The sequence below is a fragment of the Drosophila persimilis genome, unplaced genomic scaffold (assembly GCF_003286085.1).
Source record: "Drosophila persimilis strain 14011-0111.01,24,50 unplaced genomic scaffold, DperRS2 tig00000579-arrow-pilon, whole genome shotgun sequence".
Taxonomy (NCBI): domain Eukaryota; kingdom Metazoa; phylum Arthropoda; class Insecta; order Diptera; family Drosophilidae; genus Drosophila; species Drosophila persimilis.
The window spans coordinates 2686075-2713064 of NW_020825322.1; the positions used below are offsets into that span (position 1 = coordinate 2686075).

At 48.2% G+C, this 26990-nt stretch overlaps 8 protein-coding genes across 8 annotated transcripts; all 8 read right to left on the reverse strand.

Annotated features, from left to right (window-relative positions):
* Positions 1-3372: 3372 nt before the first annotated feature.
* On the reverse strand, positions 3373-4239 carry LOC6598459 (estradiol 17-beta-dehydrogenase 8). The gene is made up of 2 exons (XM_002023651.2): positions 4140-4239; positions 3373-4079 (listed from the first exon to the last, which is right to left on the reverse strand). The coding sequence occupies exons 1-2, from the start codon at positions 4180-4182 to the stop codon at positions 3373-3375; spliced, it is 750 nt and encodes a 249-aa protein (XP_002023687.2). The 5' UTR covers positions 4183-4239.
* A 411-nt stretch (positions 4240-4650) lies between these two features.
* On the reverse strand, positions 4651-5109 carry LOC6598458. Its single transcript, XM_002023650.2, has one exon. The coding sequence runs from the start codon at positions 5107-5109 to the stop codon at positions 4651-4653; it is 459 nt and encodes a 152-aa protein (XP_002023686.2).
* A 333-nt stretch (positions 5110-5442) lies between these two features.
* Positions 5443-6432, reverse strand: LOC6598457. Its single transcript, XM_002023649.2, has one exon. It carries the CDS (start codon positions 6430-6432, stop codon positions 5443-5445), a length of 990 nt encoding a protein of 329 aa, XP_002023685.2.
* Positions 6433-8533: 2101 nt separating this feature from the next.
* LOC6598456 (uncharacterized protein DDB_G0287625) lies at positions 8534-9480 on the reverse strand. The gene is made up of 3 exons (XM_026990474.1): positions 9420-9480; positions 9127-9342; positions 8534-9069 (listed from the first exon to the last, which is right to left on the reverse strand). Exons 1-3 carry the CDS (start codon positions 9478-9480, stop codon positions 8534-8536), a joined length of 813 nt encoding a protein of 270 aa, XP_026846275.1.
* An 854-nt stretch (positions 9481-10334) lies between these two features.
* LOC6598492 (putative uncharacterized protein DDB_G0274435) lies at positions 10335-11178 on the reverse strand. Its single transcript, XM_026990475.1, has 3 exons — positions 11114-11178; positions 10785-11047; positions 10335-10730 (listed from the first exon to the last, which is right to left on the reverse strand). The coding sequence occupies exons 1-3, from the start codon at positions 11166-11168 to the stop codon at positions 10335-10337; spliced, it is 714 nt and encodes a 237-aa protein (XP_026846276.1). The 5' UTR covers positions 11169-11178.
* Positions 11179-12150: 972 nt separating this feature from the next.
* LOC113566144 (PH domain-containing protein DDB_G0287875) lies at positions 12151-13130 on the reverse strand. Its single transcript, XM_026990476.1, has 2 exons — positions 13061-13130; positions 12151-13004 (listed from the first exon to the last, which is right to left on the reverse strand). The coding sequence occupies exons 1-2, from the start codon at positions 13128-13130 to the stop codon at positions 12151-12153; spliced, it is 924 nt and encodes a 307-aa protein (XP_026846277.1).
* Positions 13131-15600: 2470 nt separating this feature from the next.
* LOC6598490 (protein MLN51 homolog) lies at positions 15601-16587 on the reverse strand. The gene is made up of 2 exons (XM_026990548.1): positions 16144-16587; positions 15601-16041 (listed from the first exon to the last, which is right to left on the reverse strand). The coding sequence occupies exons 1-2, from the start codon at positions 16585-16587 to the stop codon at positions 15601-15603; spliced, it is 885 nt and encodes a 294-aa protein (XP_026846349.1).
* A 4534-nt stretch (positions 16588-21121) lies between these two features.
* LOC6598488 (probable serine/threonine-protein kinase kinX) lies at positions 21122-23905 on the reverse strand. The gene is made up of 3 exons (XM_026990477.1): positions 23894-23905; positions 23752-23821; positions 21122-23571 (listed from the first exon to the last, which is right to left on the reverse strand). The coding sequence occupies exons 1-3, from the start codon at positions 23903-23905 to the stop codon at positions 21122-21124; spliced, it is 2532 nt and encodes an 843-aa protein (XP_026846278.1).
* Positions 23906-26990: the final 3085 nt, after the last annotated feature.

Below are 26990 nucleotides of genomic sequence, written 5' to 3' on the forward strand. Positions count from 1 at the left end.
ATTAGTTGCCCTTTGTCACAGAGCGACCCTCGAAGCTGTCACACATGTTGGGGTGCTGGGGGTGGTGGGGGTGCTGGGGTGCTGGGGGTGGGCCTGGAAAAGGTTGGGAATTGAGTGGCATGGAGTGGGGGGGCTGGTCATACGTGCACTTAGTCAGAAGGAAGTTGCAATTGCGGTTAGCTGTGTTAATTAGCATTTCTTTGTTGCTGGAATGCTGTTCGGGGGAGAACACCTGAAACCTGGGCTGGACGCACACACGTGAGATCGCAGGCCGCCCAATACTCACGAAGAAAGGCCGAAAAGAATGGGGCGCTGGGGCAGAGGGAGAGCACAGTGAAAGCTCTCAAGGCAGAACCATCCATGGAAATTCGCCTTCGAAATAAAAGACATTTTCCTGCAAAAGGGAGACGCTCTTGAGATCGCACACAATAAAAGAGATGGATGTGTGCTGCAGTGAAAGCTATCCAGGGGGGACTACCATGATTCTGCTCCTCGTTTTTACAAAACTGTCTCAGAGCTGTACAGATATTTGTGCTTATCAATCCGTACACCTTCAGAGTATTTACTGTTCGAAGCGTTGACAGGCGGGTTTCTTTTGTGGCACCTTTTGTTCGCACACGACTTCCTGCCTGCTCCTCCTCCATAGCCCTGCTGCTTTTCAGTGGGAAGAACTCTCTCTGCTCCCCAACCAATCCCAAAGCAATCCCCAACCAATCCCAGACCTCTCCCCTCTCCCCTCTTCCATTGTCCGGTGAATTCGTGCGATCTGAGGAGCCATCCTTCTCGGAGCCACCTCAGCTTTTCTTTTTGTATCTTTTTAGGGGAGTCATCCTTGGGCTGGGGCGACAGAAAAGAGGGGACAAAAAACGGACACGAGGCGCACGAAGAGTTACGATTTCATTAACATGAGATATGGCAAGTGCCAGGGCTCCAACTATGGAGTGGGTTTGGTCCTGGTCTTGGGTCTTGGGTCGGTAGTCGGTTGTGTTGAATGTGGGCCTGGTGTGTGCTGTGGTGTGGTAAGGTGGGAGGATTGTGGGGTCCTTCCTGGGGTCGTGTGGGGCTGGTTTACGGCTCAAGTGTTGGCTTGTCGTCGCTACTTGTGTCGCACTGCGTTGTTAATTGCTGGAAAGAGACGGCTACAGCGTGGTGGAAAGAGACGGCCTCAGCTTGGCGGAACGAGACAGAGACAGAGAGAGAGAGGGAGAGAGGTTGAGGCTTTGCTAGAACTTTGCCCCCCTTCATATGATTAGCAAATGTTTTGTTTTTCACTATGCACTAAAAACGAAGCAGGGAAATGGGAAATGGGAAGCGCACTAGAAAGCCATTCAGAAATAAGGGGTGTGTGGGCTGCTGGGTGCTGCTTGGGCGGTTGGCCTGGTGGCTGGGTGGTTGCTAGGTTGAGGCCATAGCCCCAAATGCCTGGAAAGTTTTCTGTGGTGGGAGGTTGCTTAATGTTGGGCTGCCGCTGTAATTGCTACTCTACGCGTGTGTGGCTATGTGTGTGTGGTGTGTGTATGTGTGTCTATGAATATGTCAATGTTTGTGTACGGAAGTATCTATGGGTGTGCGGGCCTGGGCCGTATTCAAGTATGGGCGAGTTGAATTTCTTGAATTAATAAAATGTCTTCATTATTTAAATTGCACGCACGACCACAGCCCAGGATCCCCTCTGCAGCTACCCCTCATCACTCACCCCTGCCCTCCACCACCTTCCACAAACATATGTGTCGGTTGACAGCCTTGTATTTATGTATGTGTGGGTATTTTGTATCTGTGTGCATGTGTGTGCATGTGTACGCTTCCAACTGAGTTAATTAGCAGCTGGGGAATTGTGAAATATATTAATATTGTACATTTCGGTGGTTCCACACACCCCACAACCCACACCCCATTCGAGAACCCTCCGCAAAAGGACCCCGTGCCACCCCAATGACCACAACAAGCTGTGTCACGAATTCCATTTCCCACTTCGATGGTCCTTTTGTGGTTGAATGGTCGCTCGGTCGGGTCGGGTCGGGGTCGCGTTTTTCGATGGATACGGGGGCCCGACCGAAACAATCAAGGTGGTTTCAAGGCTCCCAGAGACAGAGACAAAGAGAGAGGGAGTGAGAGTGAGAGAGAGAGTTCGGCTTCAGACGTCTAATAGGAATGTTTCTCGTGCAATACAACAGTCCTAGCCCATCGCGTGGTAAGTAGATCCTCAATCACTAGGTCCTGGAATTAGGCTTGAACCATTCAAATAAGAGGTTAAGTATTCAGAAATAGCCACCCTTCCTCCTCTTCACTTACTAAAACTAGCACACCTTTCCCGTAATTAGTATGTATTAGTATTTGTATTTAGAATGCATGCTTATCTCTTTTAGTTCAATTTAGCTAAAATTTCGAATCCTCAAATATTGGTCTAACATTTATACATATATCTTTCCTGGTTGAACTCGACCAGTTCGGTTATACGCGTCGCGCGTCAAGCAGCAGCGCCCCTCGGTCGGTTGGGCGGAAAGAGGACTGCGTTTTGGCCTGGTATCCGATCTGCCAACCTTATTATGATTCTCATCCCAAGCGAATAAATACTATTATTACATATTACATACATACATTTACATATGTATGTACTGCAGGTCTACATATGTACAAATATTTCCTTTTATTTTCAATGTAGCCTAAAAGTATGCAAGATTCATGAAATTGTTCAAAAACGAACGAAAAAATATATTTTATATTATTATTATTAATATATTATTTATTATATATTAATATATTATTATAATAATAATAAATACAATTGCAACATTGTAATAAAGTTTATTGATTAAAAAAAACAGAATGGTGTCCTCTGCGTACCTATCCTGAAGTATTCCGTAGACTATTATAGGTAAGACTATTATAGGTAGAACAAACATCAAACATCCTATTTTTTAATGGTCTGCACTGGGGGAAATTTGACCCCCCCTTTCCGGCTTAAGCCCATGTTTCAAAAGTAGTTAAAATAATACAAAATAATACGCCAAACATTGATCTTTCATGCTACGCAGTCAAAAATTCAACAGAACACACCACTGTTAAGTTGTTTAACAGTGCTGTTCGCTTGAGAGAAGCATGCGCTGTTAACCGCCTGTCTGTAGTTCGGAAAGCTCTACAATTAACACAGAAGCTCGCCCATAGGTGGCGATGCAACGATCATGTTCGTTCCAATTTGAGCAGGGCCGCAACAGGTGGCAGGTGCTACGTGGGAGCAGCTGTATCTTCAACCTATTAAGAGATTACACCCTTGTTAGGTCATCACAAGATCAGTTCTATTAAGAATACAACTTCTGAATGATGTTATAACAAATAAATGCAAAGTTCTAGCTCTACCCCCTAGCTCCTGGATCACTTGAGGCCGCCAGTGACCTCAATGGCTGCGCCATTGACATAGGCTGCCTTCTGGGAGGCCAAAAAGGCAATAACCTCAGCGATTTCCTCAGGCCTGCCCATGCGCCCGAGCGGACAGCGCTGTACCACCTCCTGCTTGATCGGCTCCGGAACTACGGCCACCATGGGTGTGTCAATGTAGCCGGGAAGGATGCAGTTGACGCGGATGCCGAACTTGCCGAACTCCTTGGACGCCACCTCCGTGAAGGAGATCACTCCAGCCTTGGTGGCCGCATAGTTGGCCTGTCCCACGTTGTTCATGCGAGCCACAATGCTCGAGAGGTTAACAATGCTGCCGCCCTCCAGCTGCTGTTCGATCATGGCCTTGGCAAAGTATTGGGTGACGAAAAAAGTGCCCTTCAAGTTGACGCTGTACACGTCGTCGAAGTCCCTTTCCGGCATCTTCAACAGGTAGCCGTCCCGTGTTATGCCCGCCGAGTTGACCACGATGCTGGGGGCCTGATCAAACTTCAGCAGCGCCTCGGTAACGGCTCCCTGGACACTCTTGGCGGAGGAGACATCCACCTCCAGAGCCGCAGATCGTCCTGCTCCCAGCTCCTTGGCTGTCTCTTGGGCAGACTGCAAATTGCGATCGGCGGCGATTACCTTGGCACCATCGCGGGCCAGCAGACGGCAGGTGGCACGCCCAATACCAGATCCGGCGCCTGCAATACACGGGGTAAGAATCATAGAATAAATTTGTTGCAAAGCTGAGCGACACGCACCTGTGACCAATGCCACCTTTCCCGCAAGTATTCCGCCGGTCATTATGCCAAGAGCTTCAATTAGATTCAAAATCCAGCACAAAACAACACGCCACTCTGAACTCTGATTTCTGGCTGAATGTGACTCTGTGGTAGTAATAGTTATCGTTCACGCAGCGCTGATCAGCTGGTTGGGTTAGATAACAGATGGATGGGGAGCTTCTGTGAAAGCTTAACTACAGCTTTATTTGACACAAAGCTTATGCTGAAAGCTTTATCATAGCCCAATGTTAGCCGAACAGTTCGAATGATAACATTTCTTATAGAAAAAGGTCCACTCTACGAACGCTAAATGATCAGCGAGAGACAACTTTACGACAGTGAGAAGCCTGAAAAACTATGGGGACATTTTATGAAAGCTAACAAGCCTCAAAATTAATTCAAAGACTTCCCAAAAATTCCCGAAAATGTCCCACTTGGAAGCAACCCCAAAACTGAAAAAATGTAGTTATGAATAGTCGTATCATTTATTTCACTCCAGCGGTATTAGATAGTACTCATCAGCCCGAGGAGCCAAGTCCACAGCCCTTACATTACTGCCACCGATGTTTCGAGCCAATCCAAACTGGCGGAGTAGTTTCTTGAGATAACGCTTCGGTATGCGCACCAACTGGCGACGAATTATGCGCTGGATCTTGTTCCAGGGTCGACTGCTGCCCCGATGGTCGTCCTCATCCTGCTGTAGGTCCTCAAAGTCCTGATCCTCAAGCGATTCTTCTTCTTGTTTGGTCTGTAGAACGGCCAACTGTTGGACCAACTGCTGCAATTGCTTCTCGCTCAGTTGACTGAGATCAATTTGGGCCTCTGCCTTGGCCACATCGCTGGCTCTCAATCGGAGCCTACCACTGCAGCCGGCGGCTGTACTGCCGTCGAAAGAAGCGACGAAGAAGATCGACAAGATCATCAAGTAGTAGAACGGCAAGCAATCCATGTTTGTTCTCGGCCCGAGGCGGGCCACTGTCTTAAATACGAAAACTGCCTGCGGGGGCATATTTTCCGCCCCATCATGGCGATCACCATCACCATTTGCGATCTATCCAAATTTACATAAATGTGGGTCAAGTACATACTTTTCAAAAAGAATTCATTTATTCTGTGTATGCCCAAATAGAGTGGGGCTTCAAATCAAAAATTAGCTACAATAAATTAGAAAAAAAAATCTGTGTGTTGTTCGTGTGGAAGGGATCAATGATCTCCGATCGAGCCTGGGGGTGGGGGTGGGGGTGGGGGGAGTAGCTCACCCTTTCTCTCTGTGTGTCACCGCCTAGACGGCTGTGACGCGACGCTTGTTGCCCTTGTTCCTGTTCCTGTTCTTCCTGTTGTTCTTCTTGTTGCCGCCTCCGTTCACACGGCGACGGTTCTGCAGCTTCTTGTTCTGGACGCGCTTCCTTACCACACGGCGCTTGTTGGGGCGGCGGTTGGTGTTGAGCATCACCTTCTGGCCGTTCTTGAAGTAGCGACGGTAGCGAGGAGGAATGCGGACGCTTATCTGCTGGCCGCGACGAGCTCCCTTGCGGCGCAGATTTATAAGGTTGTTCTGGGTGGCCTTGCTCTCGGTGGCGCCGGTGCCCTGGACCTCCGCATCGGTCACAACCTCGTATTCCTGGGCTCCGGCGGCAAGGGCTGCCTCCAAGGCTTGCTCGTCGAGCATCTCGGCATTGGCTGCCAGGGCGCCGGGATAGGCCTGGGCCTGAGGCTCATCGGCATCCGCTGGATCGTCGTCTTCCGCATTGGCTCCATAGGGTAGGGCATCGCCTTGGCGAGCTGTGGTTGTGCCTGTTGTCGTGGGTGAGGTGGTGATGGTTCCCGTGGCCGAAGGAATGGTACCCGTGGAAGTGACGGTCACAGTGGGACTGGCGGTGCCGGTGGTGCCCGTGGTGCCAGTGCCAGCTCCAGTGATAATGATGGGGATCACGGGCTGGCTGCTGCTGCTAAACATGTTCTTGAACATGAGGAACTTCTTCAGGAAGAGGCGTCCACTCGAAGCGTCTTTGGTGCCTGTCGAGCTGCTGCTGCCCTGAGCCGCCGCACCACCAACGGTCAGCTTATCCTGGTCGGCCTTCTGGTCCAGGGCCACGGCGAGATCGGCGTCGTTCGATCTGAACTTGGCCAGGGCCGGCTCATTGAAGTAGGAACTGCGTCGGGCCTTTAGCAGCTGGGCCGCCGACTTGGGCTTCTCCTGACCGGGGCCGGCCTGGACGAGGCAAGCAGCCAGCAGGCAACCCAGCAGGACCAGGGACACTTGGTGCTTCATCATTGACTGTGCGGCGAAGTTGCGGCTGAGTTGGAAACTACTCTGAGGCAGAGAACTTTTCTAGCAACCCGAACGGTGGTGGAGGCGGCGGCGGTGGCGGAGATGGAGTCGTGTGTTCTCGCCCGGATGGGTAATGAATGTTTGATACATTACCGCCCCAACTGGATGCCTTTTATACCCGAGACCCGATCCGACCAAATGCAAATGACTTTAAAGTACCTCACACTTCTGGCTCTGGGCAACGGTAAATTGCCAAGGGAGTCAACGGTTCGCTCGGCACTCTGTGTACTTTTGCCTATATACACATACACCAGCACCACCACCGAGACCCCAGACCCCAGACCCCAGACCAAAGACCTATACCCAGGCCCAGGCCCAGGCCCATCATTCGCGCAGATTCATTCAATTCACAATTGAATTGAATTGAATTTCGGTATTCATTTTGGAATTTTGCCTGAAAAAAAAAAAAACGCTTGCAGCTATTTGGACCCCGTTCAGCAAAGTTCTTCACCGTCATCGTCTTCGTCGTCAACCTCTTGTTCTGCTTATCATCTTTGCGGACAGTCCGGCCACAGTTCCAGTCCCAGTCCCCTGTCCGTTGAGGCGGAACGGCTCGGAGAGGTTCGGAGGTTCGGAGGTTCGCTTTCTAAACAGAGGCGGCTGGCAGGCAAATGTTACATACCCGTACGCCATGGTCGAAAAGTGAAAACAAATTTGGCCAAAAAACGAATTTATAATTGAAACAACCGGGTCAAAGGGTGTACAATCCCGGCCAGAGGCTCCATGACCTCCATGGCTTAGAAAATAGCTATTCCAAGTTAAGCAAAATCGGATGACTTCTAGATGTCTTGGAGCTCGAAGTCAGGCCTACTGGTTTGTTTACTCAGTTGTATATTTGTAAGTTGTGGAATAATTCTCATAAGTCTTTCCATAATTCTAACTTTCGATTAGCTTTTGTCTGGAAAGTCGATGTATATTTTCTACAATCGCAATCTTATTGAATTGGTCCAGGGTAAAGCTTGTCAGCTGCCGCATCCAGATCGATTGTGAAAAATATTCCGCACCACTGGACAGAATTGAAGCCGATTATTCAACGCAGCGAGGGCCTTAAGGGTGCACTTCGACTTTGCCAAGGTGGCTATCGATGTGGTCCTGCTTATCTTTTTTCACGTTTTTCATTTTGAGATATTGAGGAAATTGGAGTTCCCTTCCGAGACTTGGAATATCGAAATGTTGGTTTCCTTTAGTACATCGTTTGTTGGTCGCCATCGATGCTCGTCATTCTCAGGCAATGAGGCCGCGGATGATAAACTTTGCTGATGTGAATTATGCATCTAATTCAAAAGTTTTTTCCTATTGCGGAGCTCATCAGATGTCGAATCGTAAATGGAGATGCATCATCGGAGAAACCTGTTTCAGATGATGATGAAACCCGATTTCCGTAGATGCATAAAGGATGCAACTGAACGAGGAGTCAAGGTTCGAATCATCACTCCGATGATCTCGCTCTATGGCCCGCTGATCCCGAAGCTCTGGAAGTCTATACCTTGAATTTGAATTTTCTATATTTCGAACTAAAACGGGTCCAAACAGCGTTTAGAGAGCACATTTCGTCAGACTCTGTGGGTCGAAGTGTCCATAAGTCGAACGTTTTCTTTGGATAATAGTGTTTCGAGTTATGGAAGTTATGATGGGTGGTGTACAAAGAAAAGGTAATGTTGCAGGTTTTTGAGGATGATTGGATCTCTTTTAAATAAAAAAGTTTTAAGTCGTCGTCCTGGCCCGATATTTGACTCATATCGGTGCAAGCTACCGAAGCGAAAAAAGTGAGGCGGGAGCTCGCAGTGGGCTTGCCCTCTAGTGTTTTATATTCGTTGACCTAGAATGATCTATACAGAGGCCCCTTAGTGGACGTCATCTCTGAGAATTTTCAGTGGATCAATGAATGTTTCGGATACATGCGAGATTCAAAGTCACCGAGTTCAGAGTGTTCCTCTGTTCCTCCTGGGATAAAATTGGACAACAGTGAGTGTTTCTGTATATTCGGTTTATTCATCACTGATTCATTTGGGGTCTACAAGGCCAAATATCCGATGTGGATCTAGTTGCGGCGGTTGCGTCTGCGGTTGCGACGGATACGACGTTTGGCGTTCTGGCGCTGGCGGCGGCGGGCCGCACGGTGGCGACGGTTGGCACGGCTGCGGTTGCGACGGCTGCGGCGACCCTGACTACGGCGCTTCTTGTTGAGGCGGCGGCGAACGCGGCGTCGCTTGGCCTGGGCGCGGCGTCGGCTCTGGGCGTTGCGCCGGCGCATGGCCTGAAGGCGCTTGCGAAGGGCTTTGTTCTGATCCTGCTGGCGGCGGAACTCGAACTCCTTCAAGATGGCGCTGCTAGAAGCCTGGGAGCCGGATCCGGAGCCGGGGCGGCTGCCGCCTCGACGGAGGCCAGAATCGGCGCGATTGTGCTGGTAACCGACCAGGTCGAAGCTGTCCTCCTCGTTGTCCAGATTGTCATCGTCGTTTTTGGCACTGGCCCTGTAGGCGCCCACATACTTCTCGTCCTCGCTGTTGTCGTCATCCTCGCCGTCGTCGTCATCGTTATCTTCTTGGCTGTAGTCGGTAAGGGCACGTCTGGTGGCTGTTGTTGTTGGTGATGCTGTTGGTGCTGTTGGTGATGCTGTTGTTGCTGTTGGGGAGCTGGTGGTTGTTGAAGTAGTTGGTCCCGTAGTAGTACCAGTTGTGGTAGGGGTGACGGTAGGGGAAGTAGTGCCAGTGGTTGTTGGGGCGGGACATGGGGGAGTGCCGTTCTTCAAGGCCAGCAGCTGGCTAAGACTCCGGGCCTCCAACTGGTTTGGTTGCTTTAAGAGGCGGTATCTCAGCCGGGCGACGCTCTCCTCATCGCTGCGTTCCGCTGTAAAAAGGAACCGAAAAGTAGTGTCGGCCAGGGATCAAGTGGTCCCCGATAATCAGGGGTAAAGGGTCACTCACCGGCAGCCTGGGCCACGGCTGTTGCGGCTACCAATAGCAAAGCGTAACATAAGAACTTCATGGCTCGACTTGGGGCTTATCCTTCTCCGCTGGTACTGTTTGAATCTCAGTCTCTGTCTATAGCTCTGGATCGGGGCTGTTGCTCTGCCTTAGGGAAGGTCGCTGTTTGACTGTGCCATTGCCAGCGGCCACTCGGGATTATATACCCAACCCGGGCTCAACGCTTCAGTTACTGTTGACTCTACAGAAGCAACAAAAATTTGCCGAAAATGTCTCATTATCATTTCTTTTCGCAAATTTGCAAATTTAAAAAAGTTTTTGCATAAATTTCGGTGACACCACCAGCGTCTTCATCGCCACAGGTCTATCGCCCATCGCCCATCGCCCCTTTGTGGTTGAACTAGTTTGACCCTCGTTCTAGTATCTAGCATCTAGAATTGATTCTGGTACAGATTCTCGCTACAGTGCAGACTAATGATTCGAAACGGTGTTCTATATTGGACCTAGCCATTATTTTTCTCCAAGAACTATTGCATATCCATTCATCCCATGCTGAATCAAAGAAATCACAAATTTTTCTGCTGTTTTAGGAGCTGTTCCATAGCGAACCAATTTTCTACAGATGGATGGCATGCCTTCATGTTCTCCATAAGAACTTATGTGGGGACAAGCGTTTTGGGCAGCAAACAGAGTGATGCTTAGTAGTCCTCCCAAGCAAGTTTGCACTGAAAATGTTTTTTGTTTTGTTTTCGGGGCCTTGTTTTTGATCAAATCAATATTGTGGAAAGATTCCTGAGCTTACGATAAGGGCCTCTATTTTGAGGACAGTAGTAGTTCGTGTCATATGTAGGTTTTCTTTATTTGTGCTCATGGATGGGGTCACATGGACTGTTCAGAGAGTCTGGGCTTCTGGGATTAGTTACGCACGCGGATACGGCGGTTCCTGTTGGGCGTGGCCTGGCGGAAGCGCTTGATCAGGCGTTGGTTCCGGCGACGGGTGCGACGCTGGCGCTGGCGATTCAACTGCTGCTTGCGACGGCGCTGCTGCTGCTGACGGCGCTTCTGGCGACGGCGCTGCTGCTTCTGCTGCTGGCGACGGCGGCGCTGGTTTAGCTTGCGACGTTGCTGGCGGCGCTGGCGACGGAGACGGTTCTGGCGACGGCGGCTTGAGTTGTTGCGGGTGGCCCGGGCGGCGGAGGCAGCCACTGCATGGGAATCGTCCCCCTCCGCATCCTCATCATCGTCATGCTCGAAACCGGCCAACTGGTGCTCATTGAACTCCTCCTCCTCTTCGTCATCATTGCTGTCCAACTGACGGGAACCGGTGCCGGTGCCGGTGCCAGTGCCAGTTCCAGTGGCAGTTGTTCCAGTTGGGCTGGCGGTGGTGGGGCTGGTGGTGCTCGTGCCAGTGCTTGTTGTGGGTGATGTGGGTGTGACACTGGTGGTTGTCGTGCCGGTACCGGTACCGGTGGTGGTTGGCGCCACCGTAGTGGTGGTGGTAGTGCCCTTCAGGCTGTTGATGATGTCCGTCAGCTGAGTGGCACTCAGGCGACCCTGTGCGTTGGGCTCATCGCGCTGCCGGCCAAAGAGCTGATAGTTCTGGCCACTTTTGGCCTGGTGGGGCTTTGCTGCAAGTGTTTTGGGTTCAGATTTGGCGGTTCGTTGTCTTGGCTCAAGCTGTAAGCACTACTTACCGCTGGCAATGGCTGCCAGGCAGACCACTACGAGTAATCCCTTGAGCATATGCATGTCCTAGACGATATGATTCTACTGGGCTTGGCTAGGGCGGAATCTGGCTGCTTGCGAATCTCTCTCGATGGCTGGGCTCGGTGTGACTGACTTCGAAGGGCCCAGCCTGGCATATTTATACATATGTCACCAACTTACAACGCCAAGGCCCTTCGTGGCCCTCAAAGATGTAACACTTACGAACGCTTACGCTTACAACAACAAAAATCGCACTCGCTCAGGAAGAGGAAAAGAGATAGATGGATGGATGCCATAGAGTGGGTCCATGGTTTGGTCCAAGTGTGGTCCGAAGAAAGGGCACAAGAAAGCGCAGACCAAGATGTAAGTCGTTTTGCATAAAGCCATAAATAATCAAAGCCAGAGCCAAAGCCAAGCCGAATCCGCTGACCCCTCGCAAGAACCTCGTAACCTCAGCAGCGATCGCTCCCCATTTGCATAGCTCGCGAATCGATCCATCGATTAGCATTAGCATATTCATACATGGAGTCAGGCCAGAATCTCCTCAGACTTCTACCTAAGGGCGAAAGTGTAGTCGATGTCAATGAACCGCTGTCTGAGCCCAACATAACCGTACAGATCCAGTTCATTAATGATTCGGATGGGGAACAATCAGCACTGTTGTACAGAGGAATAGTGGATCCAATGAAAGCTTAATTAGTTCCTGGAATTGGTCTCCAAGAACAATTAGATATGGAATATAAATCCTTCCATAAGATGGCACTATGCATACTTTTATACTAGTAGTAGCCCCTGATCTCTGCTTGGAAGATCTTCAGGATGTTCAGGAATACGCAATTAATACAAGACCTTTAAAGATTGTTGCCATTTCTTCACTAGATCACCAATATTTTTGAATCAATTCCAACACTCTAAATAGATCTCAGAAAATCTGGAGATGGGAATAAACGTTTGATTCGCATACAATATTATTTTATTTCAGGCGCTTGGTCAAAGTCGAATTGGGGATCGGATTTCGAGGGTCCTAGAAACGGACGACACGGCGACCGCCACGACGACGGCGCATCAGCTGGCGCAGGCGGCGACGCTGGTTCAGGCGCTGACGGCGACGCTGGCGCTGGCTCTGCTGACGGCGTCGGCGGCTCTGGTTGTTGCGACGGCGGCGCTGGCGCTGGGCCTTGCTGCGGCTCCGATTGCGACGGTCGCGGCGTGTGGAGCGACGGCGGTTCTGCTTCTGGATGCGGCGCACGCGCTGCGAGTTGCGACGGTCGGCACGGCGCTGGCGGCGCAGAAGGGCCCGCAGTCGCTGGTTGTGCTCCTGCTGCAGACGCTGGATGCGACGACGGTTGCGCTGATCCGCCTGGAACTGGCGCCACTGCAGCTCGGTGGGGCGCGCCACGGCCGCGTTGGAGTTGGATTCCACCTGTTGGACGGCATTGCCTCCGGATCCAGCGGCAAGCAGATAGTACTCGTCATCATCATCGTCGGTCTCATCGTCGTCTTCCATGTTGCCGCTGCCCGCCTGCTCCTCATCGTCCTCCTCGTCGTCGTAGGCACGGGCCAGCTCCTCGTCGGAGTCCCCATCATTGTCATTGCCAAAGGCCCGACGTGTAGTCGCGGTTGGACTGGTAGTCGGCGAGGACGTCGCAGTCGATGTACCTGACGTTGTGGTGGGGGAAGTAGTAGGGGACGTGGTTGTGGGCGTTGTCGGCGAGGTTGTGACTGTGGTCGTTGTCGCAGCCGCCGTGGTTGTGGTTGTGGTGCCCTTCAGGGAGCTGAACTTGTTGGCTATGGAGGAGGTGAATCTGCCCTCCGGCTGGCCATCCTCGAGGCGGCCCGCGGAGCGCAGGCCCAGGCGATAGCTCTGCCGGCGTTCGGCTGCAAATTGGAGGTTGTAGTATCCCTTGGACCAGGAGTGCTCTGGGAGGACTTACCAAGAGTGGCTGACGGGGCCAGAACGGCGCAGAAGGCCAGCGCCAAGCACAGCTGTAGCAGGCAGTGCATTCTGGGTCGGATTGGATGTTGGATATTGGATATTGGATGGATGAAAGGACCTGGAAAGGATTGGATTCAGCTACTTGTTGTCTCTGAGCTGGCACTCGCAACTGACTGACAACTGACGAGAGTCCGGCGATTATATAGCCCGTCAAAGTCAAAGTTCTGGTCAGAACCGTTGATCGATTGCCATCACTCCACCTCGTCCACCCCTCTCTCTGGCAGTGCTATTAGCTGGGCCGAGAAGCGCCCCAGGCGGGTCAAAGTGAACAGGGGCCATGGTTCAGCAGACGAGTGTTATGCTAATTCTCCACACATTTCTCTTGCTTGCCAAAACATTCTCTCCAGTTGAACCAATGATTGATTGACGTCAGATTTGAGAACTCAACTTGGAACTGGGAGAGCTTCGGAGAATGGCACAACAAGAAGAGCTTGACCCCTACCATCGGTCACAAACTATTTCACACTTGACTCAGTTGGTTTCTTCGTTGCGGCCACTGTGGACACAGCGGACACATCCAAGGAAATGCCAGCAATGGCATCCCCCCTTCATTGCAAGTGTTTCTTCGTAAGGATATGTATGGAATTGTATACGTATCATGTCTGGAATTGTGTTGGGTTCTAGTTATACTGTCCCAATTGTCAGACTGATCCTTGCCTTCTCCTGATCATACCATAAATCTTTCCAGTCCAATAAAAAGACATCAGACATTGTGTAATTTTTATGTTCAAAGGTAAAGGTAAGGTGATGAATATGGTTCGTATTATTCGATTGTTAATCGATTAATTAATAAATATTTTGCTCCACTGAACAGATTTGTAAGCAGTAAATGTTCAATAAGTGTAAGGCATGGAGATCTACTATCAGTTCAGTAGAATTGAAGTTCTCAGATGACATGAATTGAGAAAAAAAAGATTGGTAATACGTCAACATTATTATAAAACAAAATTAGTGAAATCTTATAGTCATTTCAGTAATATCCATTAGGTTAAAGTGCATTTCCAGTATACTTCTACAGCTACTTAGAATATGCGGTGTCCAATGAGATTTTTTTTCTATGTAGCTTCTTCCGAAATTATGAAATATGTAATTCAAATATTTGTAACATCAAATGAATAAAATTAGAAAAGGTCCGTAGATTGAAGTATCAGGACAAATTTAGTCGAGTATATAAGTGCATACATGTATGTATAATAAATATATAAAATATACATTTGTTTATTATGTAATTTTGTGCCAAGCTATGCTTGAATTCCCCATATCCGAAAGGTCGATTAAAGCCAAGGAACTCCTTGGTTTCATTAAAAGCCGGTCTATGGCATTCCTGGATCATATTACCCCAATTTTACCACAATATGTCCCTCCTATTCCTGCTGAGTGGTCTCCTCTGTGCCTTAAATGTTTCAAAATGGGCTTCTCTTGAAACCCTTTCTTGGGTCTTATTAACATTCACTCTCTTGAAAGCCGAGTAATGTGCCACGGAATGCCTTTTCTCTACAAACTTCTCTCCGTTTTGGAGCCCTCAATTGCCCTCATCGGTCCACTTAGTAGGCTTTACTTTCCTCTGCATCTTCTAACTACACGGAACATTATTTTTTTGTCCATAGTCTTTGCCATAATTATAATAAATTTCTCTATTTGCTTTTCTTTGTGCACTTTTGCTTTGAAGGTCACAAACACGTTACTGATTTATAGAATTTAATTGAACTTAACTTTAAACTTATTTTGTTAGGCTTTGGGCTTTTCCCTGACCATAATTGCCTGTCAGTTAGTGCCAATAAATCTGTGCCACCGGGTCAGAGTTTTTGCCACAGTCTTTCTTAACTTGAAATTTAAAATGCATATACTTATGTATGTAAGAACCACCAATGGGGACTTCGACTTAAAGAGTTGGACGTAATGTGCTCCTCAAACGCTGTTGCCACCCATTTTAGTTGGAAATCTATCAAATTCAAGTCACAGACGTTCGAGTTATAGAAGTTCAACTGTGGCTTTGTTCAATAATTGTTCCCTATCATTTTCTAAAAAAAAAACCCAGCCCTTAATGGGGAATAAATGGGAATGCCATTAATAAAACCAATAAGTTGGAAATCGGAGAATAATCTTTACCACAATATGGCGACTTTTTGGGATCTGTTGTCAAAATATTCTAAAAGGTGTATATGAATATACGTAAACGCCATATAGCTTAGTCACGGGTATAAGCCATGGGTACAATGCCAAAAATAAATATGTAGCTTGGAAAATTTGTGAGCTCTACCTGCAAACAGTCATTCCCCAAATGGATGGCAAATAATAAAAAAATAGATTATTTTCATATCACATTTTATTTCGTCATCAAATCGTTATCAATTTTTCGCAGATTTCTTGTCAGGTGCAGAGGTTCGGCTTAGCTCTTAACTATAATACTATGGAAATGGGATCGTCAGAGAAAGGACCTCTCTCCTCAATCCTCAATCCTCCTGGTAAAAGGCGTCGTTAGCCCTGCAGGACGACTTGACCCCCGCGGCGTCGCTGGCCGCGTTGCCGGTTGCTGGTGGGTCGGATTACGCGTACGTTGCGCCGACGGTTGCCACCGACGCGGCGTCTCCTGTTGCCGGAGGCACCACCACGACGACGACGGCGACGTCCGTTTGAGCCGCGACGGCGAATATTGCGACGGCCGTTATTCTTGCGGCGGCGGACAACGACGCGGTTGGCGCGCTCCTCCTCAACGGCATCGGAGTCGGCGGCGGAGGCCGAGCGCTCCATGAGGGCGACGACGGCGCCGTCGGGAATGGCATCAAGAGCGGCACGGGGTACGAGAAGGGCAGCCTTGCCAGTTTTCTCATCGACGACGCTCTGGCCCTCGATCTCAATGATGCCGTCGGGCACCATGATGGCACCAGCCTGATCCCTGGGGATCACCATTTGGGTGGGCTTTGCGTTCTTCAGAAGCTGCTGGCCGCTGGGCTGGCCGTTGGCCTGGTTCAGATTGAGGTTGAGGTTGGGGGTCTTGCGGAGGTTAACCAAGGCCTGGGCTGGCTCATCGTCCTCATCATCATCATCCTCGATATCCTCGTCCTCCTGGAAGTGGTTCTTGTTCTGGTTGTTAAGCAGAACCAACTGGCCGTGGCGGGCAAAGTTGAGGCCCAGCTGGTGCTCCAGCTCATCCTCATCATCGTCGTTGAGCTCCTCACCATTGTCATCATCATTATCATCATCATCCTGAGGATGGACAGGCTGCGCCACATCGTCGTCGTCATCATCATCGGCCTCCTCAACAATCTCAAAGCCTTGGACAACGGCACCAGCATTGGGTAGACCCCTGGGTATGGACAGGAAGAGATACGGGTGCTGCTGCTGGAGCTGCTGCTGCTGCTGCTGCTGCTGATGGCGGAGGAGCTGGCGCTGCTGAAGGCGTGGCTCGGCCAAGGCCAAGGCCAGCAGGCAGCTCAGGGCGAAGAGAGCACCGAGCTTGGACATGTTGCGTGGAAGGCGTGGGCGATCCTCAGAACAGCAATTGCACAAACTGGAATCAGTCGGTGAGTGTATGGATGGGTCCTAATTGTAAGCAAAGTTCCAGAGAACTGTACAGCTCGCTGCGATGGCATTAGGTTTTTATGCGAAAAAGCTCTAGCCGCCGCAGAATGGAAGAAAGAACTCTTCTGGACCCGAACGAGGGAGAAGAAAGATGGAATCAGATGGAATATTCAGAATTGGGCTTAATTGCGGTCGATGTCGGCATAATTTCAAGTGGCGAAATTTGACCGGCACAAAAAAAAAATGGAAAAATAGAATAGAGAAAGAAAAGAACCGAAATATTTCGTGGATGGGTATAAATGTGGTTCAGTGACCCCAAAAAAACAAAAGAAAGAGCTGGGACTCGAGTTGAATAAATAAGCAAAAGTTTAAGTCAAATGACCAGAGCCCAAAAGGCAAACCCGAATCAGCTCCGTTGAACCCACGGGCAAAGCCACAGCCACAGCCTCAGCCACAACGCAACTCCAGCGTCATGCTAATGACAAAACAATCAGAGACACGCACCAGAGCCGATAGAAGAAGCCCATCATCCAACATTCAGCCTCCAACATCCAAGAATAGCCAAGAATAGATGCCCAAAGCCACAAGAGCCTCCCAATCAATGGGCCGCCGAGTCATGGACCTGCTGCCCAAGTCAGCGACGCATGCGAAACTGCTGGGGCACCAGCCTAGGCCCCCGATCATATACTGCTCAAGAGTGCTCTCGCTGATACCACTTCATAAATCGCACAGGTCGAAGCCACACGAAGCCAAGATGGCCAAGATGGCCAACTATTCGCACGCTGCTCGTGTGCCTTCCGTGACCCCCTTCCGACTCGGCACCAAGAAGAAACCTTTGCTGATTGATTGCCCATGGTATAGGGCCCTCATTGTGATTTGAAATATGACTTTTTCTCAAAGCAGGCCCAGCCCCAGCTGGCTGAAGCAATGGGCTTGAAGGAGGAGCTACGATCATAGATTATAGAATAAGAGAAATTGCCCAAAATTGTCAGTAATTTCCATAGTAGCACAAAGCGATCTAACACCAATGGAAGTCAAAGCTCCGACAGAGAGGATGTGTCCTCGGTCCTGGTATTTCCTGGCCAAGCGTGAAATGATGGGCAATAATATATAATGCATTATAATATATAATAAGATAATGCATCTTACAGAGCTAATCATCTGTAGAGGGAATGGCGACCTCTGCTCCGGCCACAGAGCAAGTTAGATTTCTCAAAGGTAGAATTGAAGATTCGTGATTTGTTAGATACAAGTTTTGGGGAAATGTCATTCAGTGCCTCGGGTTTTAGATATGGTTATATTTTGTGGCACACGTTTTGTTTTTGTTTTTACAGAGATTATTTGATAAATTCTTGTAGATAAGCTACATTTTCTTTCAGTCTCTATTAAGTCTCTCTATTATTATAAGCTTGAAAGAAAACTTTCTAAAATATAATAGAAGCCAGAAATCTATTAAAACTAATTTGATATACTTTTAAATCAATTTTGGACTTAAATCAATTAAATACACCAGGCCTATGTTTGTATACCCTTGAAGCCCCATCAATAATATCACCAATAAATCTGGATCTTAAGCTGGCAGGCTGACAGACCTAGGTCGACCCTTCCCACGCAATATACGCCATCATTCAGCTTCTTTTCTGTGCCAGATTTTGACAAAATTTTAATAAGTTATATAAAAACATGATGGTTTGATGTTATATAAGGTTCACAGAACCAAAGAGAAATACTCGTTTATTTATACGCGCTCTAACACCAGAAGTACATGGTCTCAGAATCCTTCTGGAAGATGCTTGCATTTATGATACTTAACTTGTTTAATATTTATTTTGGAAATATTATAATAAGAATTACTTTAAAGACTACACTGTACATATTAAAGGCTCTGCGAGGTACTCATTCAATTCAATCCGCCCTGGCCCTGGCCAGGAAACACCAAATGCGCGGATTCATTATCGGTCAGGGCGCTGTAACCCCAAACCTGATGATCTTCTCGTCCGTATCCGTGGGATGCTGCCGAAATTCAAGCATACGTTCGAGCTACAGAGCCTGGCATCTGTATCAACTGTCTCCAACTGGCCCTAATGGATGCCATCTGGGGCTCAGTCCACTCTGAGACAGAACCTTGACAGGGGATGTGATGTTAGTACCTTCGTTCATCCCCATTACCCAATGATTTACTTAATTATATATTTTTTAATTTTTTCATTTTTCCATTCGAACTTTTCAGTCTGTGCAAAATATGGCATTTTCTTTTCGCAAAAAATAGCTTAATTCAATAAGGATGAATTCTATTTAAAATTTTATATTTGCACTCAAAAGCAGACATATTTTATTAAGCATTCAGTTGAAAGATATTCCTGAAATGGTATTTATCGAAGTAGTTTCGATGCCGGGGCCGAATCCGCATGGCAACAGGCGTCGGAGAAAACTGCAAAAAATTTCTAATACGAACAAGAAACGGAGAGGTGAATTAGGGTTCATTTCCATAAGAATGTGTGGGGTCAAGAAGCGTTTGTCAAAGCGGCAAAAGTCATCTTCGGGAAGGGCGAAAACATAGGCAAAAGAAACGGCACAAAGAAAGCTGCTGTCCAGCTCTGCCAAATGGCTAATAAATTGATTAAAGCCTTAGTTATGGGCCGAGCAGAAAAGATCACAACATTTTGGGCAGGGCAAGTCTGGGTCGGGGCTGCGGACCGCGCAGAAAGTTGAAAGTTCAATGGACGCCGTCCGGGCCAGAGCCAGAGCCAGAGACAGGCAGGGCCAGAGCGGCATCTTTTTGCACAGAATCGAGAATTAATTATGGAAAACCAATTTGGAAGGTGCCCGATGGCCGGTGGCCGGTGGCAGGTGGCCGGTGACCTCTTCGCTGGGGAATTTATCCGAGCATCTATCTGCATATCTGCACATGTGTAAATATGAATATGAATTAGAATGAATGTTTACGGTTAGGCGGCTCGCTGGATTTCTTTATGAGATTCGAAATTATGTTCCAGCAACGAGCGAGCCACAGACCGACCGACCGACCGACCGACCACTTGGCTGATCATTCACCCCGTTTTTGTTGGATAGAATTATTAATTTTCCGATCGGTAATGACCCCCTCCTCCCCCCTTTGTGACGAATGGAACAATGTTGTCAACTCTTTTTTGTGGGCTCCGCTTCGGTGTCGGCGATCGATGCTCTGGCGTCCACTTCAAGCACTCGCATGTTGGCCTAATACTGTCCCAAATGATTGCTGCTTCAACCGGCATGGAGCATGATTATGCAAATTCCGATAGACCAGTGTCCAATGAAGGGTCCGACGCGTAGTGCCAGGGGCCATGCCCAAGCCTCAGATCACAGATCTACGGGGGAGGAGAGTGTTGGCAGCGCTTGACTGGCTAAATGGTCCCCTCGGGGGGTCATCGTTGGCGTGAACAAAGCTGTAAGAGAATTTCCTATACGAGTATTTTCGATGCGTGTGAGTATGGCCTGATATTCCACTTCGATATTGCCCTTGTCGTACTTCCAAAAGTATTCCTCGATTAAAGCTCATTTGAATGATTTCAGAGCTTTTCCTGCGATCTTGATGGCCATATATATCCTTTCTATAAAGCTCAAAGCTTTTCATTCTCAGAAACACTCCTTCTTTAATGTAAATAGATGCCTGATATGACACTCCACTGAAGGTAAAACGTTTCTTCATGCTCTAAGAAGCTGCTGGCTATGAAAGGCAGAAACTCAGGGTTGCTGTGATCGATGCTATCAAGCAATTGCACCTACATTGAATACCGTTCAATCAAGCAATCAATCAACTAGTTAACGGCTTTAGTCTGAGCATGAATCGCAAAATGAATCTATCTATCGGTTGCCGTTTAACAGTCCCCAGATTATCTAGATTAATTATGCATGACCTCGGCGCTGGCTTTCTTTCGTTCCAGGCCAATATTAATTATGGAATTAATTAGGAATCTGTTCAAGAAAGAATGAGCAAAACAAGAAAAAGAATGAAAGAAATATAAATCGGTCAAAGCGCACGGGCCCCATTAATATGCCATCGTTATGGGTTATTTTTGTCTCTTTGCGGCTTCTCCTCATCTTCTTCCATGCGAAGGGTCAACGCACTTGACACGACACGAAAATCTCACATCGGAATTCATTATCGAGGTTCGAAATAGCAACAACACAATGCTCCCGATTTGGCTTGAACTTTCAACTGGCAAAAAACAAAAGAAATACCTGAAATTATGCTAATACATTTCTCTCAATCGTTCTCTCTTCTCAGATCTCTTTCGGGGCTTCGACTTGGGCTTTTTCATCTCAGGCAACAACACACGCAGAAAAAAAAACATAAAAAAAATTTATTTCTTTAGTTTTGTTGTTTTTGTTTTGAAGTTTCACGTGGATTGAAAATCGCTTTTTTGGTTGATTTTTGTTGTTCATTATTCATTTCTTCATTCATTCTTCGGTCTTTTCGTTTCTCGTAACTCTAAAATTATTCGGAGACCTTATCGGATGCAGAATTTTGCTGTTCCTCCTTTGGGAGCTGCTCTTCAATCTTCTGCACTATTTGTTCTTCCTTTGGAGGTTGTTCTTGCTCCTTCTTTGGAGGCTGGTCTTGCTCCTTGGTTGGCTCCTCCTTGGTAGCCTCCTTGGTCGGCTCCTCCTTGGTCAGCTCCTCCTTGGTCGGCTCCTCCTTGGTCGGCTCCTCCTTGGTCGGCTCCTCCTTGGTCGGCTCCTCCTTTATTGTATCCTCCTTGATCTGCTCCTCCTTGGTCGGCTCCTCCTTGATCTGCTCCTCCTTGGCAGGCTGCTCTTTGGCAGCCTGATCCTCCATCAGCTTCTCTTCGGTCTGGGGTTCCAGAGATCGTCCGCTCTTGCGCAGGGCAAAACGACGGTTCTGGTGGAGGAGATCGAAGTAGGGATGGAAGTCGCCGTAGGACACATAGCGGGCATCTCCGTAGGCGGGCTGAACATGACGCGACAGTCCCGGCTCATCGTCATCGCCGACGAGGATGAATTCCTGATCCTGGTTGGCCTGGGGCACCTCAGTGGAGACGGCCATCGGCATCGGTATCATCTCCTTCTCCTTCATTTCGCTGGGCTGGTCCATCGGCTGCATCTCGCTGGCCATGGCCTCGACGGCGGGAGCCTTCTCAACGATTGTGCCTGGACGGATCCGGGTGGGCAGGAGAGCGGCTCCAGAGCCGCCTGCTTTCACGGGCTTGGCGGCAATGAGGACGGGCTGGCCGGAGTTGGGCTTGTTGGTCGAGTCGGTGCGGGAGGGCGGGATCTGGGGTGGCTGGAAGATGTCCATCAGCGAGGCTTCGGCCAGCAGGGGCACCGCCGAGGCCGTCAGCTGGGGACGCTTCTTCTTCTTCTGCTGCTGCTGCTGGGTGGCGGATCCTGATCCCCGCACCGGGTTGATGGCGCTCTGGGGAATGTTGAGGATCAGGGGCTGGGCCTGGATGCCCTCGGCCAGGGAGACCATCGACTGTTGCTCGGGCGGAGACAGACCAAGCTGACTCCAGGGGATGGTGATGTACTGCGTGGGTCGTCCCTGCCGACGAATGGGCACGGTGAGCGGGGGCTGGGGGTAGGGTCCTACGGGGTGGCGCTGCTGCTTCTTGGTCTGGCTGGGCACGTAGGCGTAGGGGTAGGCGGGGCCGAGGTTCAGCAGTTCGGGGGCCACATAAAGGGTCTGTCCGTTGCGATTGACGAGGAGTGTGGTCTGCTGGGGACGACGCGCCTTCAGAGAGCTGGAGGTTCCGGATCCCGACTGGGAGGTGCGGCGGATATTGGTACCCAGCTCGGCAGGGCTCTGGCCACGGGTGAACTGCCGGATCTGGCTGATCAGGCTCTGCTGGCCGCGCTGGATGAAGTTGGGCTGGTTCTGAGAGCGACGCGTTCCCGACTGCCCGAAGAAGGTCGGCTCTGGCGCCTGAGCCGCAAACTGCTCATCGCTATCATCGTCCACGCTCTCGTTCTCTTCCTCGTCATCATCCTCCTCGACATCCTCATCGTCATCGTCGTCCTGGTGCTGCTGGGGCTTGTTTTGGGTCACCTGTTGGCGACGCTTTGTTGGGGCAGGAGCCACTGCCTCCTGCTGGGTGGTGACCTTCTTGCGCTGGGAGCTGGACTGCTGGGCCTGCTGCTTGCGGCGCGGCTTCTGCTGGGGGCGGGGCTTCTGCTGCTGCTGCTCCACGGACTGCTCGTCATCGTCCTCGAATTGCTCCAGCGACTGCTCGTCGTTCAGAGCCAGATCATCGGCCTCCTCGTCATCGAATTCCTCGTCGAAGCGGTTGCCCTGGAAGTAGTCATCCTCGTCGTAGTAGTCATCATCCTCGAAGGAGTCGTCCAACCGATTGTTGTTGCTGTTGTTGGGGCGATCGTTGAAGCGATTGGGACGCTGGCGACGACGATTGCCGTTGCCATTGCCATTGCCGTTTCCGTTTCCGTTGCGGTTGCTGTTACCCTGCGCTGGACGCTGTCCCCTCTGCGGGCGCTGCTGGACACGGACCACAATATCCGGACGCTGCGTCGTCGTGGAGCTGGTGGTGCTAGTTGTGGTAGTGGACTCCCTCACGGGTGTGTCGACGAGACCAGGAAGCTGCTGGCCGGCTGCGGCCAGGCGATCGTTGAACCAGCCGGACACGGAGCCAGCCAGCGTTGAGAAGGAGGAGCCCAGGCCTTGGGCGGGATTCATGCCGAACAGCCAAGTGCCCGGCGAGGCGGGGGTGGGGCTGGAGCCGGCATTTGCCTGTTTACCTTGCAGCTCGTCGAGAGCCGCCTGGCGGGGCTTGAAGGCGATCAGTGGGTGGATGATGAAATCGGCCACGGTGTGGGGCTGAGGGTCGGCTTTCTCCTCGGCCTTGGGCTGCTCCATGGCCTCCATAACCACTGGTGGCTTCTCCGTGGGGCTCTTTGGCGCCATGGGGGCATCCTCTACACACCATCCAAATTCACATTTTCGTAATCACAGCAAAAAAATATTCGAAAGAAAAAACATTCACAAAGTTGTTTGGCACATGAAAAAAATTGGAAGAAAAAAGCGCAAGGCAAAAAATTAGTGGTTTTTTTTTTGGATCTGAAAGCGGCTCTAAGGCCGGGCATTGCATTGCCTACCAATTAGGGCCATATCCGCTATGGGGGACTCGGTGGACTGCTCCACCATCACGGGCGACTCGGTGACGGCCTGAACCGGAACCGGAGCCTGGGGCTGGGCCTGGGACATAGCCAGGGCCAGGGCCAGGCACAGGCACAGCACGATTTTGGCCATGTCTCTGTCTGTGTGTCTGTCTAGCTGTCTTTGTTGTTGTTGTTATTGTTGTCGTTACGTTTGTTCTTGTTCTTGCAGTCACATACACACACTCGCACACACACACACCAACACACACACACTTGATATTGAATTTGTATCTTTCGGTTCGTTCGATCGCCTCGTCGGTCGGGGTCCACAGACAGACGTATCTTTTGCTGAACTGTTTAAGCGTGCGCGCCGACCCGAGCTTTTTATGTGCCGTCTAGAATCACTTTTTGGCAAAAGAGCCAAAAAGCGCTAACAGCCAACAGCCAACAGCTGCTGGCGAGCGGGAGAGTGGGAGAGCCAAAGCTCTTGGTCTTGGACGGTTAGCGTAACTCTCTCTCTCTATCTCTCTCTCTCTGTGGGGCAGCTGGGGGCTGTAAATCAATTTGTCGTTTGTTGACCGCCGATCGGTGCTCGAAGACCCCCAGGTCGCAGGTCGGACGGACCACCATTTCAGCCTCGGATGATCATCTGGAGACATTGATTAGATTCAAGAAAGTTTTAAAGAACTAGTTCGTGGTGGGAACGTAGGCATCCATATTCATACATGTATCAAAACTCGATTTTTGCATATTTTGTACTATCTTTGTTCACTTGTAATAGAGTACGTACAGTAAACGGGCTCCATCAAGTTTATTTTGAACCAAGCCCATGGACTATTGCCTCTTGTGAAGCATTCGATTAGAACCAAGTTATGACAGAAATCTGGCTCGATTCTATTGAGTAAATACGGCTAATGTTTAATGTTAATAAATTCCATATTCTAATTATTTTCTATATTCTATATTCCACGCATTCGACATGTATAAATAACGTGACATTGGTAAACCGCAATGGTAATAAATATTTAAAAAAATTGTATTTAAGTTTTTAAGCCGAAACTAATAAAATGGTTTATTTTCAGTCGAACTTATCATAATTTATCTTGAAAAAGCCTTAAAATAGAACTCAGGGAAGAATGGTACATATATTAAAAGAGTACACACCTACCTTTCAATGAAATAATCGGTTTTTTAATTACAAACATATTGAAATTAAATATAATTCACTCTTATTTAAACATAAATCTATTTATTTAATATATTTAATAATATTTAATCAAAAATCACTTCAAAGCTAATATTTTGTTTGTAGGATATATATTAAATATAAATATGAAATATATTTAATTAAAATATACAAATATTTGTTAATGAAATATTTTATATTTATATTAATTCTAAAATGTAAGTGAAAACACTTTCTTTTTACATTTTCCACTCTCGGTGCAAATACATTTTTATAAATTATTAAATCTAAGTGTAACTTTTAAAATTTCAGGTCTTTTTTCTCGGAGCTTAAAGAAATGTTTATTATTTTCTGTTTTTAGTAAAGTCTTTCAGAAAAGTGAAAAAATATAGTGAATATTTATAAATAAGGTTTTCTTGCAAAACTTCGTTTTGTTGAACAATTGCTACCATGGAAGCAATATGAAATACCTGGTCGGTTTGAACAAAGGTTTTGCGTATTCGTAAAAGAAGAATATATGTATGTATAAAAAAACATCATTTAAATTAAAAACTGTGAGACTGATTTGCTATAAAATCCCGCATATTCATGCTAATCAAGAATATAAAATACACATATATATATATTTTTTTATTGGGTTTAAAATTATCCCTTCTATACGCTGCAAGCTTCTGCCCAATTTTCATAGCCTCTTCAAGGGTTTAATTATATGTAGCAAAAAAGCGACAGTAAAGGCACAATAGTAAATTTTTTGACTATTTTTATAGTCATGTTTTATTTTATTACTATTTTATAAAAGAAAGATGATTACTAATAATAGTTTTCCACTAGGTCTCTTTTACACAGTCCACCATCTAGACAAAATCCCAGAAAACTGTGCTTTTTTTCTGAATCAAAAGCTATTTAATTACTTTTTTATTCCTAACGCCAGAATGAATATGCATCCATTTCACTTCCACGCAAAAGATACATGACATTTTTGGTCGAGGTAAAATGAATATTGATTGTAGGGGACGCCGAGGATTTGGAAGAACTAGTTGAGTCCTAATGTTTATTATTTTTAAAAAATTATCCATTACTTCCAGGTATGAAACTATTGGACATCTGAGACTTGGGTTTGAGTACATAAAATCGTGGTGTTTGGTAGATTTTTTACTATATTGAAGCTATATTGTAGGTATAGTAAAATGGAACTGCTGGTCTTCTAGAATCTAGATGAGGTTGAGCCGAAAAGTATATCATTTTTCACACATCTGAGCTCTGTCCCTCGGCTCGGAACTAGTTCCTGCGAATTTCCCAGCGTGTCTCACGCAGAGAGAAAGAGATAATTATAGTGCATTTGCAGCGATTTCTATTTTCTCCAAGTGGAACATTGTGCCAATTCCGGGAACACATTTTTTAGACATGCTCCAAAATAGAACTTTCCCTAGTAACTTTCTAATAGATAGACCCCGGAGGTGAGTTGAAATTAAATAAGATGAGATGAGATGACCTCGGCATGTCGCAGGGTAGCTTTCTTCGCAAGCCCCCCGTACAGACCCACTATGGGCCCATTCTCACACACGGGACCTAATGAGTATTTATGTATTTTTTATGCATTTCCATTAGCATGAAATAACTTGGGCCACGTTCACCGCAGATTTTTTGTTGGCTTCTTTTTCGCGCTTACCGCCTTCGCCTCCGCCTTCGAGCTAATGAATACATTGCGTTCTTGGGCCGATGCGATGGTGATGGTGGTGCTGCTGCTGCTGATGTTCCCTTCTGCTTCTACTTCTGCTCTTTGAATAATTTGGTTATTAAAACATTTGTTTATGTCGCCCATAATGGGCCGCAAATATGTTGGACCGCATCTGAAAAAGCTGGACCTGGACCACGTAGCCGCGATGGATGCGGCCGAGTTTTGAGGCCTCGCGCCCTGGGAGTTACATCGGGAACGGTAGCTTTGGGAAATTTAAATAATTGACGCAAACATAACATAAATTAGATTAGTCAACAGAGAGAGATAGAAAGAGGGGAAAAAAATAGTAGAAAACATAAATTAATCACAACC

What these genes read in the sequence shown, in the direction of transcription:
- LOC6598459 (XM_002023651.2), bottom strand. Translation starts at nt 4,182, where the DNA reads ATGACCGGCGGAATACTTGCGGGAAAGGTGGCATTGGTCACAG. An exon ending in AAAGGTGGCATTGGTCACAG is followed by an intron (nt 4,080 to 4,139) that starts GTGCGTGTCGCT and finishes CGTGTATTGCAG; the next exon opens with GCGCCGGATCTGGTATTGGG.
- LOC6598458 (XM_002023650.2), bottom strand. Translation starts at nt 5,109, where the DNA reads ATGGATTGCTTGCCGTTCTACTACTTGATGATCTTGTCGATCTTCTTC.
- LOC6598457 (XM_002023649.2), bottom strand. Translation starts at nt 6,432, where the DNA reads ATGAAGCACCAAGTGTCCCTGGTCCTGCTGGGTTGCCTGCTGGCTGCT.
- LOC6598456 (XM_026990474.1), bottom strand. Translation starts at nt 9,480, where the DNA reads ATGAAGTTCTTATGTTACGCTTTGCTATTGGTAGCCGCAACAGCCGTG. An exon ending in AGCCGTGGCCCAGGCTGCCG is followed by an intron (nt 9,343 to 9,419) that starts GTGAGTGACCCT and finishes TCCTTTTTACAG; the next exon opens with CGGAACGCAGCGATGAGGAG. An exon ending in TACTTCAACAACCACCAGCT is followed by an intron (nt 9,070 to 9,126) that starts CCCCAACAGCAA and finishes CAACAACAACAG; the next exon opens with CCACCAGACGTGCCCTTACC.
- LOC6598492 (XM_026990475.1), bottom strand. Translation starts at nt 11,168, where the DNA reads ATGCATATGCTCAAGGGATTACTCGTAGTGGTCTGCCTGGCAGCCATT. An exon ending in CCTGGCAGCCATTGCCAGCG is followed by an intron (nt 11,048 to 11,113) that starts GTAAGTAGTGCT and finishes AAACACTTGCAG; the next exon opens with CAAAGCCCCACCAGGCCAAA. An exon ending in CCACCGCCAGCCCAACTGGA is followed by an intron (nt 10,731 to 10,784) that starts ACAACTGCCACT and finishes GGTTCCCGTCAG; the next exon opens with TTGGACAGCAATGATGACGA.
- LOC113566144 (XM_026990476.1), bottom strand. Translation starts at nt 13,130, where the DNA reads ATGCACTGCCTGCTACAGCTGTGCTTGGCGCTGGCCTTCTGCGCCGTT. An exon ending in GGCCCCGTCAGCCACTCTTG is followed by an intron (nt 13,005 to 13,060) that starts GTAAGTCCTCCC and finishes TCCAATTTGCAG; the next exon opens with CCGAACGCCGGCAGAGCTAT.
- LOC6598490 (XM_026990548.1), bottom strand. Translation starts at nt 16,587, where the DNA reads ATGTCCAAGCTCGGTGCTCTCTTCGCCCTGAGCTGCCTGCTGGCCTTG. An exon ending in ATGATGAGGACGATGAGCCA is followed by an intron (nt 16,042 to 16,143) that starts GCCCAGGCCTTG and finishes AAGAACGCAAAG; the next exon opens with CCCACCCAAATGGTGATCCC.
- LOC6598488 (XM_026990477.1), bottom strand. An exon ending in AGCGGATATGGCCCTAATTG is followed by an intron (nt 23,572 to 23,751) that starts GTAGGCAATGCA and finishes GATGGTGTGTAG; the next exon opens with AGGATGCCCCCATGGCGCCA.